This window comes from Anolis carolinensis, chromosome 1, assembly GCF_035594765.1.
Source record: "Anolis carolinensis isolate JA03-04 chromosome 1, rAnoCar3.1.pri, whole genome shotgun sequence".
In the NCBI taxonomy this organism is placed as follows: Eukaryota; Metazoa; Chordata; class Lepidosauria; order Squamata; family Dactyloidae; genus Anolis; species Anolis carolinensis.
The window spans coordinates 176,319,172-176,338,034 of NC_085841.1; the positions used below are offsets into that span (position 1 = coordinate 176,319,172).

Genomic DNA, 18,863 nt, shown 5'->3' on the forward strand with positions numbered 1-18,863 from the left:
CACCTGTTCGTCCTCTGTCTCCTATGTTAACAACTGTTTATACAATGTTTTAATTAGTTTTGTATCTATCTTTATTATTCTTATTAAAAGAAAGCTTTAACGCAGATAAGGAGATAGGCTTCGAGAAGAAGGACACATTCTGGGGTAGAAGAATGATGGATGGTATCCTTGAAGGGACTGGCTTGATGTTGAAGGAGCTGGAGGTGGCCACGGACGACAGGTGGGCTGGTCCATGAGGTCACGAAGAGTTGGAAGCGAATGAACGAATAAACAACAAATGGAATTTCATGGTTGGACATTACAATATATAGGTTGACAGGAAACACACACATATGTTGATGACAGCTGAAGTATAGGCCATAGCTTAGTTATAGAGGTCATTCTTTACATCCACAGATTCTAAGGAATCCATTTTAAAAGCATTTATTTTAGACACTGCCCATGTTCAGTGTGACTATGAAGTGTTTGCTCACTTAAGTAGACAATGTCAGACTGTACTGAAGCATAAGCATTAACTCAGCATAGAGCACATTCATCTCTATGCAATCTTTTAGACTGAGATTTTGGGGTTCCACACATAAGGTGTATGTGTGTGTGAGAGAGAGAGGGATAGGCATCTCTCCACTTCGTGGCAAGACATGAAGGGAATAAACTACAGGGAAAGCAAGCTTGTTTTCTTATCTTTATTAGAAAGAGACCTATCCAATATAGCAGTCTCTCTCTCTGCATTACTTTACAACATATTTAAAACTCAGAATACTGTACAGCTGGCACAAAAAAAAAACCCAGGATGGAGATAGCAAGAGGGAAACATAATACAAATGGACATATTAAATCAAACAAGATCATATGAAACAACAAGCAAAGTGAAATGTATCAATATTTTTAATTACAGTACAAACAATATAAATAAGGTTTCATTGACTCATTGTAAAACAAATTTGCTGAATGAGGTAATAATAAAAAAACTCAAAAAACTCTTTTTAAAAATTTCCACACTGCTGTGTCATTATTTATACATTATTTACAGAAATAAAAATGACAAGCCATTGGCTAGGTATTTGCCACCTCAATCCATGAAATTTCACCTGCTCCCTTCCTCCCATGCCAATAAGAATTACACTAACTGATATTGGAAAAAGAAATACAAAAGGTTTGAGGAAATGGAATCAAAGAACATTTGATGCACAATTAAATCTAAACTACCACCGTACATTTCTGGACAATGATCTATAAACCAAAATCCTGCTACCATGCCAATAGATCATGCCCTAGTTCTAATTTCATTGGAATCAGGACCAGAACTAGTTTCATGATTTGGGGTCTGAGGCTGGAACTGTGAATCTGGCTGGAAAAACTGTAAAGATATGCTTAAATTACACAATGAGGACTCTACCAGTGTTAGGCAAACATGTTCAAGTCTTTCATATATATCTGAAATCAACACAGCTACACAGGAAGAAGTGAATTTGAATGATTTATAAAATCATTATTCACTTCAGATTCCCGATTCTGTCTCTTACAACACATCTCCAAATCAACCAGTTAACAAAGTGGAGAAAAGCTCAACAAAACAGGTGTATCAACAAATTATCCGTAAGACCTCCAAGGAGAAGAAAAGTAGTTTCCCAAAAGATGTCACTCAAATGGTGAAACAGATGGGAGGAGACAGCAACTCCCGGCCCTCCTTCAGCACCACTAGTCTGGAAAGTACATGGAGGATTCAGGAAATCAGGAACAAAAGGAGATCAATACAGGGTTGCATGTTGGGCACAGTGCTTGGCAAAAAGATCAGCAGATCATGTAATTCACAAGTACAAGAGTGACTGCTTTGGAAAGAGGAACCCAAGGTATAACCAGGCATCGCAGTAGCATGGCTTTTGTCATCAACCTGTATTCCAGAATAAAACCAAGATGGTTCCAATTACAATTTGTTACTGCAAGAACCAATGAGATTGCTTGGATGCCCAGCAATGCCTCGCCAAACTGTGCTTTCCAATGTAACTTATTTGACTACCAAGGGCCAGAGCCTTAGATATCCTTGGTGCTTTGCAAATTTCCTCTGGTATGAAAGAGATGACAAAAAAGCAAGCATGTCATTCAACAAGCAACACAAAAAACTCCAGAAACTACTTCAGCCCAATATGTATAACTCCACCAACATAAAACCTATTTTCACAACTGAAGACATCAGAACTCATGAAGGAAGAGGTAGGGGAAGTTTTAGGAGAACTGCTATCCCAAATGCCACATTTTTTTCTAAATTCCCTGCTTAGAATGTATTTATTCCTCAGCAATGCCTATATACAAATGCTATACAAGTGGCAGTAAAACCTGAAATGTAATTTATTCAAAATACCTGACTGCAGAAGAGCAGTTTGTCATTCCCAGAGTCAAAATTAACTACTTAGCGGAATCCTGCAATGGGAACCGCAGAGCTTTACTTTACGCTGGGGAAAAGAAAACAACAACAACGACAATAATAATAATAATTCCTGCGTGCTAAGCTCTCTGCTTATCTTGCATTTTCCTGTTTTCTTCAAACTTCTGGACAAAAGTGCCATGCATTGACTCAACATTTATTAAATCACAGTGATTACAGGGCTGGCTGTGCCACACTCACATGTGGCGTAATGTGGTGACGTGTTCATTAGGAACTTAGGACTACAATAATATATTTATCAATTATTATTTTTTTAAAGAGGGAAACCATGCACTCATACATTTTAAAGGATTTTACATGATGCTCAAAGCAACTGGCTATATTGAGACCAATAGAGATGCTGTTCAGGAGGCGCCTCTGATGGTTTTTCCTTTGTACATTGTTACATTTGGGAACGTAGCATTGGACTTTTCCTCTATTTATTGTTTGACTGTCAGAAATTGCTCATGTTTCTATCTCCATGCAATGAGAAATGTGAACAGGAGAGTTTGTCAGGAAAAAGGGCCCAAGGGGGCATAGTTAAGTGCTCCCTCAAAAATACGTGGAGCATTGTATTCAAAACAAAAACCATCCAGAGTCATTCCATAGCCTTTCCCAAGTCCTTCTAGTTCGTCCTTTATCTTCCCGCTTCGGAACAGGAGTTCCTTAAACCCACCAGACAGCCATATACAGTAATTGTCTACATCTCTCTTACTTTATCCATGCAGCACCCACATTTCTGTGGAACTATTTACATTAGTCCATATATGTTTGCAAAAACCCACTTTGTGTATGTTCATATCTGTGCATATAAATTAGACACACAAATGTTTGTTATTGTACTGATTTACGGACATCCGATTTCTGCCATGGAGCTACACAGTACTGTTTACAGAACATATTAAACTACATGTGGTGAATTGGACCCATCTACGCAAAGACAGCAAAGAGTGTTCTGGCACCTTAACAGCCAACTCCTATCCAGCAGCATAAGCTTTCCTGGGCCAGAGCCGGTTTCATCGGATGCACCCATCTATGTGTTATTGCCCAATTATCTGCCACTGAACCTCCTAACTTTTGCAAGCGGCTTTCTGAAGCATGATTAAGAAGACCCATCATTCAGTACATCTCTTGGGGTAAAGAAGAAGAAGAGGCTGTATTTTTTCATTTACACTGCATTTTTTTTTTAACTTTTAGGCCTGGCCGGTTTTAAAATCTCAATGCTGCTTCAGACATTAATTTTCCCCACTGTGAAATTTAAAGATATGAGTACAGAAGAAAGAACACACTTTTCATGACATTGAGAATTTCTCACAAAGAATAAGGTACAAGTCTGACCCATTGTAGGTGGTCTCTAAGATCTGCGTGCGTTGAGTGTGCAAAATACTGAAATACTTCTTACTCTTTGGACAGTAGGCATTTTTGCTAGAATTTCCCCTTCCCTTACAGATTAAGGTAACGTCCAAATTTAGTCCTTAGAATGCAATTGTACCATTGTGCATAGAACCAAAAGCTGCACTGATAATGACAGGGGGGTGATGTAAAAGAGGTGGTATTTATGAGACAGCGCGTAATAAAATATTTCAGTTTCTATCTAAGAGATTCTGTCTCTATTTCACATTCAGTGCTGATATCTTTTGAGCTGACAACAGGTTGATTTTCTGGGTTTGGCACTGCTCAGGCACAATCTCTTGCTCCATATGCCAAAATGCTGAGCATATTTTTGCCTGAACTGATTCCTGGTGGAAGTCTGTCATGGATTTGGCCTTTGGATTCGGCGGGCAGGTGGAATAGCTATATATTGTGATCCTTTTTCTACAGAAAAGTGGGTTGCTTGTGCATTTTATTCAGAGTCTTGAAAAATTACCAGATGAGGGAGCTGTAGTAACAACATTGTAAGAATTCTGCTAAGGTGAAGGCATTTAACATGCAAACAAAACTCTATGCAAAGGAAATTAATAGGAAATCTGATTCCTCTTTCTCTAGTACATTTGTATCATAGGGGTTGAGGTGATCAGCACTGCAAACCGTCCAATAACAAGGTACTGAATGTAACTTTCAGGCCTTTTGGGGAATGCAGGCTCTATGTGATTTTCACATGGGAAAAAAATCAATGTGTCCATAAAATGATCAGAGTTATTCTACATATTAGTACAATCTGATTAAAGAGATTTCCACAGAATAGGTAGTTATTGTGAGTGTCCATTTGCAATTGTTTTGAAGTCCCCCCAAGCAGATATTTGGGCATACGCAAATCTGGGAAATCAACTCCAGAACTGTTAATTTCACTTGAACAACATAGGATTCCAATGACAACAACACTAAAATATATCTGAACTGATTAAAAAATCCAGGTTAAAAGTATAATCCAGAGATTTGTTGCTCAGATGGAAGCACTTCAACACTCTCCTACAGCTGTCTGCAAAGTGTACACTAACACGAATAACAATGACCACAAAGAGTCATGATTTATTAAACTTTTCTCCTGAAGTGCTATTCAAGAAAGTAAGATCTGTTATTTAATACATAATTATTCCACACAATGGTATGCATCAAAATGTTTTTAAACAACAAATACTAGAACTGTATAAATCATATAATAGTAGAATCCAAAATGTATTAGAAATTTTGAAGGACTGAAAGAAAAGGGCAGTTATCTCCGCAATCCTCTTTCTATTGAAAGAGGAAAAGGTAGGGAACTAAAGATATCTGAAAATGATATTTAGCCAACTGAATTCTAATATTAAATACTAATGGACAAATGTTTGGTCCTTTACATGTGCATTCAGAAAGATCACACCCAAAACAAGTAAATATGAATCTACAGAACAGTAGTTAATAAATATCACTAGCAAAACCTGCCTGCCTTTTAGTGTATCTGTATTCAATTTCCTCTTTGAATATGCCAAAGGAAACTTGTAGGCCTCAGACCCAAACGCTACATTATGCTACTAAAATCAATTTGATAGGAAACACTTCTAAGATCCCAAGGAAAAACATTCACAGAATAAAATATATGATTGGGTCTGAAAGGACACCATGAACATAGTCATTAATAAAAATGGATTTGTTTACTAGGAATGAACACAAAAGTTGATCCCTGAATAACAGTGGTCCCAGTGTTTCCATATAATTTAGTTTGAACAAAAATGTCATTTCATTTCCTTGGAATCTCTAAAAGAAACAGGTCTGAATGCAAAATCCATGCGAACCTCCCTAAAGAATTGCCACTTGGCCACATTTCCCCCACCCCATGCAGTCCAGAGGGGAGGGTGTGTGGGCTCCAGGCTGAGACACAACTTGGGAGAAAGTACTTTTCCTCCTCACATTCGTTACTATATATGTGCATATGTGCACATATAGACCTAGCAGGAGTAGAGGGGGGCTGGACGGGTTTGTGAAACTCCAAAGGATGGTCCCAACTAGGCAAAAAAAAAGGTGAATCCTGGCTCAGAGCCAGTAGATGTGCTGTGCTTTGTGCCCCACAAAGTGCATACTGGACAACATCAATGAAATAGGGAACATTATTTAGTGACAATAACATGGGGAAATGACTTCTAAGTTCTTAATCCCATCACTATAGCAAAGTGATTTTGAGCAATGTCATCTGATGTTTTCCACTCGGCTCCTTCTGTTTATGTTATTGGTACTGCATGACTTTTTCAGCAAGGTCCACATCATTGTTCAGATTTTGGGAGAAATCTACGTAGCCTGACAATCAACATGGATAAGTAATGCTACTTGATACCAGAATACAGGCTACACTCAACAGCCTGTCCCAGCTACAAGCTTTATTATTTCTGCAGTTGGCTAGTGTTAACACTACAGTCCAGCACCAGCCTATCATTAGAAAAGACAGTTAATGTGTATATCATGGTTAAAAGCAGGAAAAGGGTCTGTCATCAGTAAAGCATGTGAACAGTGTTCTCACTAGAAACAAATTTCTGAAAGAGATTTAGCTTTCTAGATCAGTGGTTTTCAACCTGTGGGTCTCCAGGTGTTTTGGCCTTCAACTCCCAGAAATCCGAACAGCTGGCAAACTGGCTGGGATTTCTGGGAGCTGTAGGCCAAAACACCTGGGGACCCACAGGTTGAGAACCATTGCTCTAGATTGTGATTTCCTATTAATAATAATTTAATTTCTTGTTAATTTGCACATATGTTGTGTTTTACAAATAAAGACAAAAGAACATTTAATGAAGGATTGAAGGGGTGATTTAAGAAACAGCAAAATGGTTAAATAAAGCTGCCTATCTTGAAAAATGTATATGAATCTAATACTCCGCACAATCTCAACTCAAGAGGAATCTCTGCATGGTTCCAGTATATGCCTAAAACCATGTTTGTCAAGGAATTCCCATTTCAATTGCGATCCGATTCCTGTTAGATATGTGAGAAATTTGTGGATTGTGTGAAATATTGGGAGAATTTGAGAAATGCTGAGAATCGTGTTCTTTAATTCTGGGGACAGGTAGATTGGACATATACCCAGAAGTAAAACACACTGATGCATGTACTTTTGAACTGGGGAAGGAATTTCAAATAACATGTTTCAAAGTCTGATTTACTCTTCTATGCCACAAACATACTTGCATTACTGTGCAAACACTAGCAAAGATCAAGAACTGAAGTCTACACTGGCCTGAGATTGTCCACCTCTGTTGAGCCCATGCTAAAGTTCAAGAATCCCTTTCAGCACCTTCTAGTTTTAAACTATTTTGCAGGAACCATACTTATAAATCCTAAGCCATCCCAAAGGGTTGAGTAACATTAAATGTCTACCACTGGTACTGAAAATGAATGGCAACATCTTCATGCACACACTTTGAAGAGAACAGGAGGAAGCAATGTGCAGTTAAAGAAAAGAATTGAAATAGATATGATAATAAAATCATGACATCGAAATGATCTCCATGCCTTTATCACTCCACTGATATTGACCAAATAAAGATGAGCTTCCCCTTCTGTCCAAAAGAATGGTGGGATGTGGATGGGCACCTGAAGGTTCCCTGAGGCGATATGTATCCAGAGAGCTTCGAATTACCTCACAATGTAAAAGCGTCAGCACTGTCAGTAGGTCAAGAAAACTGTGCTAGTCCAAACAATTGTACCAACGCTTTAGTAACAACAAAAGGCTAATATTCTGGGCTTGTGAAATCTAACATTTTCTATGGTACACACTAATGGAAGATACCACCATCTTAAATCTTCTCCTTCAAAAAGAAAATACAACAAGGAAAAGGAATGACAATAGAAACATGGACGGATGTGTTGTTTAAAAGAGGGCTGCATCACCCAGCAGTTTCATACAAGAGTGACTTCAAGTGACTGTTTAAAGGGAAACTGTAGAAGCAGGCATATACAGATATTAGAGGAAAGTGCATTGTAGTTAAAATGGTTAGTGTTGAAAAACTCTGTTCAGGCTGGGGCCTCATTTCCAAACTGGGCCACAGCGGGGAAGATGTGTTGTCTTTCATGAGGGAGAGCCTGCTGGACCTCAGAACAAGGAGACAGGAGCTATGGTTTCACTGAGTCAGGTAGCTCTCATTTCACTGAAACCCCATAGATGTCAACACAGAAGGTACTTACTCGTTGTATCTTTGCCATGTATTTCCTCCTACCTTATTTATTAACCTGCCTGGATTGAATAGCCAAACTAATACCTTGGCCAACGAAGGTTGACTTCACAGCACCAGGAGTGGAAATTCTGCCACCCAAAACAGTTGGGCTATTATAACAGGGCCAAGGCATGGGTTAATCTCCTAGAAGAAGCATTAAGGAAGCTATATTACAACTAGCTACCTACCTTCAAAATCACATATGTACACTTACGTAATTGCTATGACTGAGGCCCCTTCCACAGTGTCCCAAAATTCCAGTATCTGATCCCACATTATCTGCTTATCCCAGATTATCTGGCAGTGGAGACTCAGGCTCCTTCTACACTGACAGATAACCAATATTATCTGCTCTGAACTGAATTATATGAGTCTACACTGCCATATAATCCAGTTCAAAGCTAACAATCCAGATTTTATATGGCAGTGTAGAAGGGACATCATATGATCCAGCATAAAGCAGATAATGTGGGATAAGATCCTGGGATATAGGGCAGTGTAGAAGGGGCCAAAGATAGGGGTCTTCTATTTCCTTTACATGCTCATAAAGTCAAAAACATGGAAGCAGGAGACCAAGGAAATAAAGTAGCAATTCCACTGACTTTGTCTAGGGTCTCATCTACACTGACATATAAAATACAGATTATCTGCTTTGAACTAGATGATCTAGTAGTGCAGACTCATACAATCCAGATCTAATCAGATAATATGGGCTATCTGCTGTGATAATCTGGATTATATGGTAGTGTAGATCCATCCTAGGATGACTAGTGTTAACCGATGCCCATATACTTTTCAAATAACCAAAGTACATTGCGAAGGTTGTTCCTCCTGTCTTCTCAATATATATTTATTTCCATGTTTTATTTTCCCCCCCAATTATTATTTTCCTCAAAGGAAACAGTCCCAAAATAGTAAAATATCACGGAACTGTTAAAAAAAGCAGGTAAATGTACACTTGTTTTTTGTGTGCAGTCACCAACGGAACGGGTTTCTTTGTTCATTATTGCAGCTCAGTTTTACCTAATGCTCATTCTCTACAATATACAATTCAAAATGCATTCCGCTAGCAATTCAAAATCACAGAATCACCCTTAAAGGAAATACGAGCAAGAAACAGGTCGGTGCTAACAAATTATCTAAGATTGTATCTAAAACTCCTCCCAGATGTCAGTCCATTCTACAAGAGTCATTTTAAAGCATAGGAAAACATGTTCACTTAAAGAGGATATTATCAGATTTTGTATTTTTTGGGGGGAGGGGGTCAGACGAGTACCCCAATTTTTTGCATACTCTGCTCAGGATTCGCAGTCATCCTCCACAACAGCATCATGAAACACACAATGAAAGATGTTTGTGCTTCTGGAAGACAATGACATGCCCTTCCAAACCATATGTCTTTGTAGCTTTTCTATGCCAATACGTTGATTAGATACATTTTTAATCAAAGGAATAAAAATCTATTTATTTGCTGGGAATGTTTTCAAGATCTAGTATTATAATCTGTGATCCCTTCGATCCTAACTATCTGAACATTATTTCACATCAATTACAGTTTATAAATTAATAAAGAAGTACTTGCCTTATTAAAAAATCAATGCATACTTACGAATATTTAAAAAGCTAATTGATTTGTACACAAATATAACCTAAAGACACAATACAAAATCTGTATAACTTAGGCAATGAATGACCAAAACGCAACACATTTACCTTGGCAAAAGTGACACAATGTACTTCTCATGACTGGAAAAAAATAGCCTTTTATGTATTTGTTCTCATAAACATACTTGAAATATTTTTTTCCCCTTAGCAGTATTCATTATTCCTTTCCATTCTCTATTTCATAGCTATTCTTATTTATTTTTTCCATTTTGTTTTTACATCAAGGAGGCTGCAGTCAAATAAGACTCAGCAACTGATTTCCTCTCTTTGGACTGAAAAATTAAACAGATACTAAATTATGACAGTGAATTTAGAAAGGAGGGCTCCAAGGGCTTGAAAGAACATGTCTGAGATAATATGATGCTTCTAAGAATATTGCAATCACATCCAAGCAATCACCGAAGCGTGCCATGTAACTACCTCCTCAGCTAATATGCTTTTTTCTCCGTGATGACTAATCATGTTCTATTAAACAGCAGTAATGCTGGAAGAACTCAACTATACAAGTGTAATGAAGCCAGTATTCTCCCTGGACAGATTAGCTACAACTGATTTGACACATACCATCATAGGAGCTTCAAACCTGACAAACTCTGTGCTTGCCTCTGATTTATGCCGTCAAGCTCTTCAGAAAAGAGAATGAAATCCAAATGTTCAGCTTGGTAGAGGTGAAACGTACTAATGCGCTTAACTGTCAGTTAAGGAAAGTTACTGTGCCTTCTCTTCTTCCCCCTGTTGTTTCCCTCCAGTAACTCGCTTGTAGGAGCCTGCCTAGAGACACCTAGTCAAATGGTCCCATGTCATGGGCTATCATTAGAGAATCCATGACCTCTCTTTGTCTCCCCTCCCTTCTACATTTTCATCACTCAAGATCTTTTTATTTAAATAAATGATTTCTGCAGTCTTCTTTCCTCCTTCTTGTCTCTTTTGCAATATCCAGGCATTTTCCCCTACGGAGAAAGTAAGAACTAAGGAGAAAAGGATAAGGTTTTTTTCTAAGACGCACAGAAATCTTCTGTCAAATTAATGCATAATATGTGGCGGTAAATGCTAGTAATGCTGGAAAACAAGAACCAAATCCTTCAGATGATGGTCGGCATTCTTGTACTGCTGTTGTTCCTGTTAGTGTTCTTCCTGGATAAATTGGGAGTCGCCATGAGAACAAAGCGCTCATCTGGACAACCGTACTGCAGAAGGACGTCAATGCACTCTTGACTTGTGGCTTGCCTGGCATAGGCTAATGCACTGTTTCCATGGGCATCCCGGGCCATAACGTCAACTCCATACTGTGGGAAACAAATACACATTTCAAGGTCTCCAACAAAAGCAGATAGAAAAGATTAAGGCCCCTTCTACACTGCAATATAATCCGGATTATTAAAGCATTGTTTTCCGTGTTGGGAAAGTCGCTTCTGGTGTGAGAGAATTGGCTGTCTGCAAGGACGTTGCCCAGGGGACGCCTGGATGTTTTGATGTTTTTACCAGCCTTGTGGGAGGCTTCTTTCATGTCTCCGCATGGAGCTGACAGAGGGAGCTCATCCACGCTCTCCCCGGGTTGAATTTGAACTGGCAACCTTCAGGTTAGCAACCCAACCTTCAAGTCATCAGTCCTACTGGCACGAGGGTTTAACCCACTGCGCCACCGGAGGCTCCTAACCATTAAAGCAGATAATCCACATTATCTGCTTTGAACTTGATTATATGAGTCTACACTGCCATATAATCCAATTCAAAGCAGATAACCTGGATTTGATATAGCAGTGCAGAAGTGGTCTTTGAGATTGCTCCATGGAACAAAAAGTGAGATTTTACATCTAAATAGCTTCTTGTTATGCATTCAGCATTGTTTCTTCCTCCTAGTTGGTCAAAGAGGAAAGTAACCCAATAGGCTCCAAAACATAACATCGGTTTCTATTTATAATCTACCTTTTGTATTAGTTTTGAAGTGCCAACATCAAACATTTAACACCAATTGGGATGTGTGAAAGCATTATTGTGGAAAACACATCAAGAGGGTGTCTAATCAGGCCAATCTTGCATTATAGATAAAATAAATCCGCTATTTATCTCCATTTATCTCGCCAAACGCCCTGGCAAACGTATAGTGACAACTTGAATGTTCACTCTAAGCCAGTGGTTCTCAACTTGGGGTCCCCAGATGTTTTTGGCATACAACTCCCAGAAATCCCAGCAAATTTACCAGCTGTTAGGATTTTGTTGGGAGTTGAAGGCCCAAAACATCTACGGACCCCAGGTTGAGAAGCACTGCCCTAAGCTGACTATCCTGAATCCATGCAGCATGTACTCACCCAAATTAAAAGCTGAACCAACACAACGTTTCCTTTCCGACAAGCCAAATGTAAGGAAGAACGTCCATCTCCATCTCCACAGGTTTCATTCACTTCTTCTCGTGTCCCATGTGCAAGAAGTAGGATGACAGTTCGCAAATCTTCCTCGGCAGTTGCTCTTAGCAAGTGCTGGCCTAAGGAGAACTCTAAGCATTGCAGGGGCGCAAGGAAGAGCTTCTGTTCATACTTTGCACGGATCCAGTGTTCCTTTTCCTCCCTAGAGAAGCAAAACATATATATGTACTTCAGTATCAGCCCACCGCAAGACTTCTGAGAGTACTGGTAATACCCATTCATTTTTGCAGCTCAGTCAGGAATTCTGCAAGTGTGAAATTTTTTTCCCAAAATTATTCATTAATAGTGGAAGAGGGAGAAGAACTTGTACAACACATGGCTGGAATTATCGTGTGTGACAACCCCACAAGATTTTACTTTGTCAGATTTAAAGAAGTCAAAATGATTTGGGCTGGGTTCACACAAAGGCATGAGAGATGGTGTAACTGTATATTCCTGAATTTTCTTTGGAAGTTGAATTCAATATGCATGATGAATTAGAATTTAATGAAATCAGTTCACATGGTATCTAGACCCTACTCATTGAGTTCTCCTATAAATGTATATTATATAATGGACCAGTTATACAACAGCAACCTGAGTGATCATTTACTGGAGTTAACCATGAAAGTTCAGCAATGTTGTAAGAGCATGGGCACAAGGTAATAGTATACAGACAAAGGCTGATCCCAAGTAAATTTACTTTTGGAGGCATGGTAGTTCATTGTGGTAATCTCTTTAAACAAAAAGCCACTTCAGCACTAAAGCAAGGAAGTGTGGTAATGTTTTGGGTTGACTTCTTCAAGTACAAAAAGAAATGGTCTTCTGAGTTTCTGCAGCAAAGCCTATCCTGTTCCTAGTAATGTAGTGTCAGGTTAGCTTTAATCTGTTTTCAGATGCTTAAGTAAACAGGTTCTTTATAGAGTAAATCTGGATTAGTTTTGCATCACTTCTTGGTGAGGAAGGCATGACCTTGCCATAACCTCATTGCATACTTTCATGCAAACCGTTCCTCAACAGGCACCTCCTTAGAAGTAATGGCTTTGCTATGCAGAAGCACCTCCCTCCTCTCCACATCTACACATCAAAATAGGAATTCCCTCATACATAAAGAACTCCTCCAACTTCAAAGAGAATTAAAAACTTTGAAACTATGAGCCATTTTAGTATATTTAAAATACTTAGGCTACAACCCAACGAAATAGAAATAACAAATGCCTAAGAGGTAACTAGGGTAACCATAGTAAGTATCGTAGGTATATATCTAAATAGGAAAACTAAAATTTTATTAGGAAAATGAAAAAAGTAAACATTTTGCATTTATCTGATATCTTACCAAATATCTGACATGTCTGGAAATAATTAGAATGTGAAAAATGTAAATTGGAGGAATTTGCAGGCTGAAAGACGTAGACTTAAGTCAAAATTACATCAAAACAAGACATTTCAAAAGGAAAGGTATAACAAAGAATTACATGCATGGAGTTAGGCAAATTACTAAATGAGCATTGTGTTACTTCTACATTTAAAAGCCCATATTGAGAAATGATCTTAAAATAACTCTCGATCTATAAATAAATACAGGCAGTCCCTGAGTTACAAACATCCAACTTATAATTGACTTACAGGTAAGAAGGGGAGTGTGTGTGTGTGTGTGTGTGGGGGGGGGGGGGGGTTAGACAACAGGAAGTGAGAGAAATCTACCCCTCAGAAGGGAAATTTACTCCTGAATGAGTTATCATGGAAAACAGGTGTCCCCACTGAAGCTTTTATTGCCAATCTTTGTTTCTACAACAAGCCATTTTTTCAAAATCCAATTATCAGAGGGACAGAAAGTGAGGTGAAATCTTCTGAATGGGAGCACAGGCAGAAATAAAAATGTCACAGAGGTGACAACTCTTCCCTATGCTATCCAAACCATGTGTGTACATATATATCAGTGGTTCCCAACCTTTGGGCCTCCAGGTGTTTTGGATTTCAACTCCCAGAAATCCCAGCGAGTTTACCAGCTGTTAGGAACTGTGGGAGCTGAAGCCCAAAACACCTGGAGGCTCAAAGGTTGGGAATCACTGATATATATATACACACACACTGATATATATATATATATATATATATATATATATATATATATATATATATATATACATACATACATACACACACACACACACACACACACACACACACATACATACACACACACACACACACACACACCCATACATACATGGCTGGAGTTACACTTTAAAATATACCTGTTCCGACTTACATACAAATTCAATTTGAGAACAATCCTACAGAACCTATCTTGTTCGTAATTTGGGGACTGCCCATACAAAGAGCCCTCTCCCCACATGTGAGGCGTACCATGCAAAGGTCCTTTGTTGTAGGTGTATGTCTTCAATTCAGTCTGACTTACTGCACAAATTTATCACAGAGTTTTCTTGGCAAGATTTAATTAGGGGGGGGGGGTTACCTTTGCCTTCCTCTAAGAATGGGATAGTGCAACCAGCCCAAGAACACCCCATTAGTTTACATGGTTGAGCCCATGCCATTTAGGATTTCAAAAGGGAAAAAGTACCTTGAACAGAAATACGGAAGAATCAATGTAGATAAAACAGTACCAGTGTTGTAAATGGCAAATGTGGCAACTTTTTGTTATTGTTGGGCAGAAACAGTTTGAAACAACAGAATTTTCAGAGTTTATTTATTTATTTACTATATTTGTACCTCACTCTTCTCAACCCCAAAGGAGACTCAGAGTTGTGCTGAATATGACATCCTATAGGAAAGCCAAGAAATGTCAATTTGAACCATTCGAGACAGTATCTTTGTCTCACTGAGTGTCCTACTGTCCAACTCTCAAGGCACTAGACCACGTTAAAGACTGAAGCGGACATTTTAGGTTTAGAGGATAGCTGATTTACTGTACCTAGTTCAAATCTGTCATCCTAGGAGAGATGCAAACACTAACTGTTAGCCCAATAACCTAATCTCATTCTGGGATCCCCAGCTTATCTGGGTCCAGATTCCTTTTTTTCCCAAAGGAAGGCCAGTCCAAGAGCAGAGTTGTCAGCACTAGATCACTTAAACTCATTCCAATCCCCTCGAGGAGGCTGTTCACATACCCTGTTAGCTAATGAGCTAAAAAATGAATTATTAGAGCAGCCTGCAATAAGCAGAAAGGAGGCGGCACAGTGCTTCATTTTAGCCAGTGCTGACATACCTTTAAATGAATCAGTTGTATAAGAGTGAGGAGAAATGAGTGGAAGGGGCAACTAATCAGCAAAGAGACACCGACACTCTCATTAGAAATGAAAGATACATGCAACTGAACATATGTTACTAAATGTTTTCTGATGCCTTCAATGCACATAATGCCACCGTTGCTGTAATCTCAGCAAACAAAATTAATGACGAGTTTAATCATTTTATTTTTAATCATGACTCACGTTTTACAAATTTGATTCCCTGGGATAGTGGAATGGGTAAAGACTGACAGACCAACATTTTAAAATAGGAATATTTCTGGATTTCTATTGATCTAATATTGTTCTGGCAAATAAATACTGTTTTTCCAAGGATATGCTAAAAGGTGTAATGAAGACTTTGCTTTGGGAACTTCATTCGAAAGCCATTCCCCATTGCTGTTCATTTGAACAGTCTATGCCAAAGTTGCTGTTACTTCAAATAAGTATCCATTCAGGCTAACAAGGCGAAATGCAGTTAATTAGACCAGGCCATACTTTGTAAAATCAAATCTCTTTTCCTTTCAACCTGTTACTATTAGACATTTAAAGCCTTGTTGATAACAAAGGCCTGATATAACTGGATGCAAATAATCACGCTGCCGCCTCCTCTATGCCAGAGAAGTGATGATGCATTAAAGCCTGACAAAACAGCACCATCAATTTCCTGGCTTTAATATGCATCTCTACCATCAATGAACACTAAGTATCTTTTAATGCAAATAATAGAAACTGGGCCCTGTTTCTATTTCTGCATATGGGTTACACAAAAATAGTACAAAAACCCTTTGTTGATTTAGCTCCTTGAAGATAACATCAAATTACTTAAATTACGCTGCTATTTACACCATATCACTGTCATCTGAAAACAAATAAAGCCGAGAACATTAGCAGGGAGTGGGGGGAGCCGGGGAGGGGAAAAACGTTATATCCTTCCATCTTTGCAAACTTGACTGTGTTTTGCCATCATAGCATGATCAAGCATAAATATTCAGTTATTATTTCACAACTCTGAACAGCTCAAAACATATTTCTGATCCAAAATTACACTTTAAAAAAATCCAGGGTTTTAGATTAGTTCCCCTGACATTTACTCAGGTAGGCGCTGCTTTGAATTTCACAGCCTCTTTTCACTTTCTCTTCAGTCCTTTTTGGTTCTGTCTTAAAGAACTGCTGAATTTTAGCTCATGATGAAAAACTCAGAGTCTTATCATTCAGCAGCTCCCATCCTAATGATAATGTACGTGGCAATACTCGAAAGCTTTATGAGCATTTCCACAGAAAACCTTTCTAAACATCATTACTAGATATACTCAGACGTCCCATCGGACACAGTAGGTGGGGCGGCTGCATCCTCAACTTGACAATTAGCTTCCTGAAGATGGTACTTGTATGATATCTGTGTGCGACTGTATGTGTGTTTGTCTCACTTTGCATTTTTAAGACTGCCGTTTTATAGACCAGCATGGGCATCCTGATGTTGTATTCATCCACTCTCCTCTTCTGTAAGACTTTTTCCATTTGTTGCTATTGTTTTATACTTTTCCCTGGTTCTGACTGGGAAAAATGGAGAAAAGATGGCAATGCATACAATGATTTCACCACAAGTTAAAAAAAGGAAGAGGAAAACAATATATGAGGATGCCATCCTTAAATCATCACAATGCAGAAGGGAGTCAAGTTACAGGCAGTACCTATATTCCAAACAAGATAGATTCTGTAGGTTTGTTCTTAAGTTGAATTTGTATGTAATGTTTTGCTATCTGTACCCTGTTCAGAAGATTTCACCCTCACTTTCCATCCCTGCGGGAATTGGATTTGGGAATTGTTGTGGAAACAAAGACTGGTAATAAAGCTTCAGTGGAGACATCTTTTCCCCATGATGTGATCGAGGTGACCACCCTCCCCTCCAGGACTTTGTAAAAGATAGTTCAAAAGTCAAGACTTTATGTTCTATATTCCATATATTTATAGTAGAAGGTGATTGAGACTTTTTTACTGGAGTTTACTGTGGATTATCCCTGCACTCTGAGGCAAGAGATAACAACTTCATGAAGTGTAAAATCATGCTGCTAAAACTCCACTTTTATGAATTTCCATATTGGGTTCCCCAGATGTTATGAACTTCGTTCTTATCAGATATTTTCAATTGTTTATATCATTCATGATTCCCCTTTATGCAATGTAACTCACTTTTAGGGATTCTCCCTTATTTCCATGAAATCTATCTATCTGCCTATATGTATTTGTACTCTTTAGGATCCCCGGAAAATATGTATTTTTCCCAGCAGGGTTGATATTCCAACTTTATTTTATTTTTCATTTTATTTCATATAATTGTCAAATCATGAAATCAAATGGGAAATATTTTGACCCCAACATGAACCCCAGCTCCTATGACCCAGGCTTCCCCTTCCCAAAAACAAAAGGTGATTCGCCCCCAAGGCAAACATTGTCATATCTCATCCTAAGGAAATTCCAGGACACCTCAGGAAGGCGCCCTGTGGAGCCTGTCAATTTTGGCTCATCAACACCCATCACCACTTCCCCCCTGACACCCCAAGGCATATCTAAAATCTGTATACGTGACAGGAACCCTTGATTGCTGTCATTAATCCCTTTAGAAATCGGCCGGACAGGAATTAATCTGATCTTTCCTGCCCTGTCACTTCATTGTTCCAATAACTCCCGCCTTCCCCTTCCTGATTGGCCCGGGTAGAGACAAAAAGCAGCTTCCTATTGGGCCATGCGGAGCAAGGCGGGAAACGAAAGCCCGCCTCGTTCAACACTCTAGCCTATCCGCGATCAGATGGGCGGGGGAGCGGGGTGGGAAATTCAAGGGGCTGTCAGACTGAAACATTGTATAAATATGGCTTTATTTTGGATATATGGTACGCTAGTAGACTGAATGATCGCTACTAGTGTCCTTTTCAGCTGAATCGCTCAATAAAGACTCCTTGGCGGATTTTCCTTCAACTTTGGTGGACCTTCTTCATTTCGGCTCCAGGTTGTATTGCGGCTCATATTCTCCTATTGGCTCCGCCAAGGTCCGTTCTCTCAGGACCGGATCGGCTCTCTCCTTAAGGGGCCCGATCCCCCAGAAACGCGGTCGACAACAATAACTCTTTTAAGAGTGAATTTCTCTTCCAAGGGGTAGATTTCTTTCATTTCCTGTTGTCTCACCCCATCTGTAACTATGAGTAGTTTGTAAGTCAGATATTTGTAACTCGGGGACTGCTTGCACTTAAAATTTCTGGTGGACCCTGCCCAGACTTTCCCTGCCTTACTCTGTCTGTGTTGGAGTCAAGGATCTTTGTCTACTTGCCCAAGCAGGGAAAGAAGCAACTCTGGAAAGGACAAAGTATGTGAACCCGCGCTTCCCAAAATCTTTTCCTTAAAAATGTGTGTGTGTGTAGACCTGACTTCCAAAGCATCTCCATGGATGGACCAATGGAGGCAGACAGACAAAAAGAGGAAAAAATGGGGTGGCTATGAATCTGTCTTG

The 18,863-nt window shown here is 39.0% G+C and overlaps 1 protein-coding gene across 7 annotated transcripts in view; it reads right to left on the reverse strand.

Annotated features, from left to right (window-relative positions):
• Nucleotides 1-669: 669 nt before the first annotated feature.
• agap1 (ArfGAP with GTPase domain, ankyrin repeat and PH domain 1) overlaps nucleotides 670-18,863 on the reverse strand; it is a 396,335-nt gene continuing 378,141 nt past the window's right edge. For all 7 annotated transcript variants that reach the window (XM_062959942.1, XM_062959932.1, XM_062959953.1 and 4 more), the window contains 2 exons: nucleotides 12,015-12,270; nucleotides 670-10,991 (listed from right to left, as the gene is read on the reverse strand). In XM_062959942.1, the coding sequence (XP_062816012.1) occupies nucleotides 10,788-10,991; nucleotides 12,015-12,270 (460 nt within the window). In that variant the 3' untranslated portion in view covers nucleotides 670-10,787. The remainder of the gene's footprint in view (nucleotides 10,992-12,014; nucleotides 12,271-18,863) is intronic.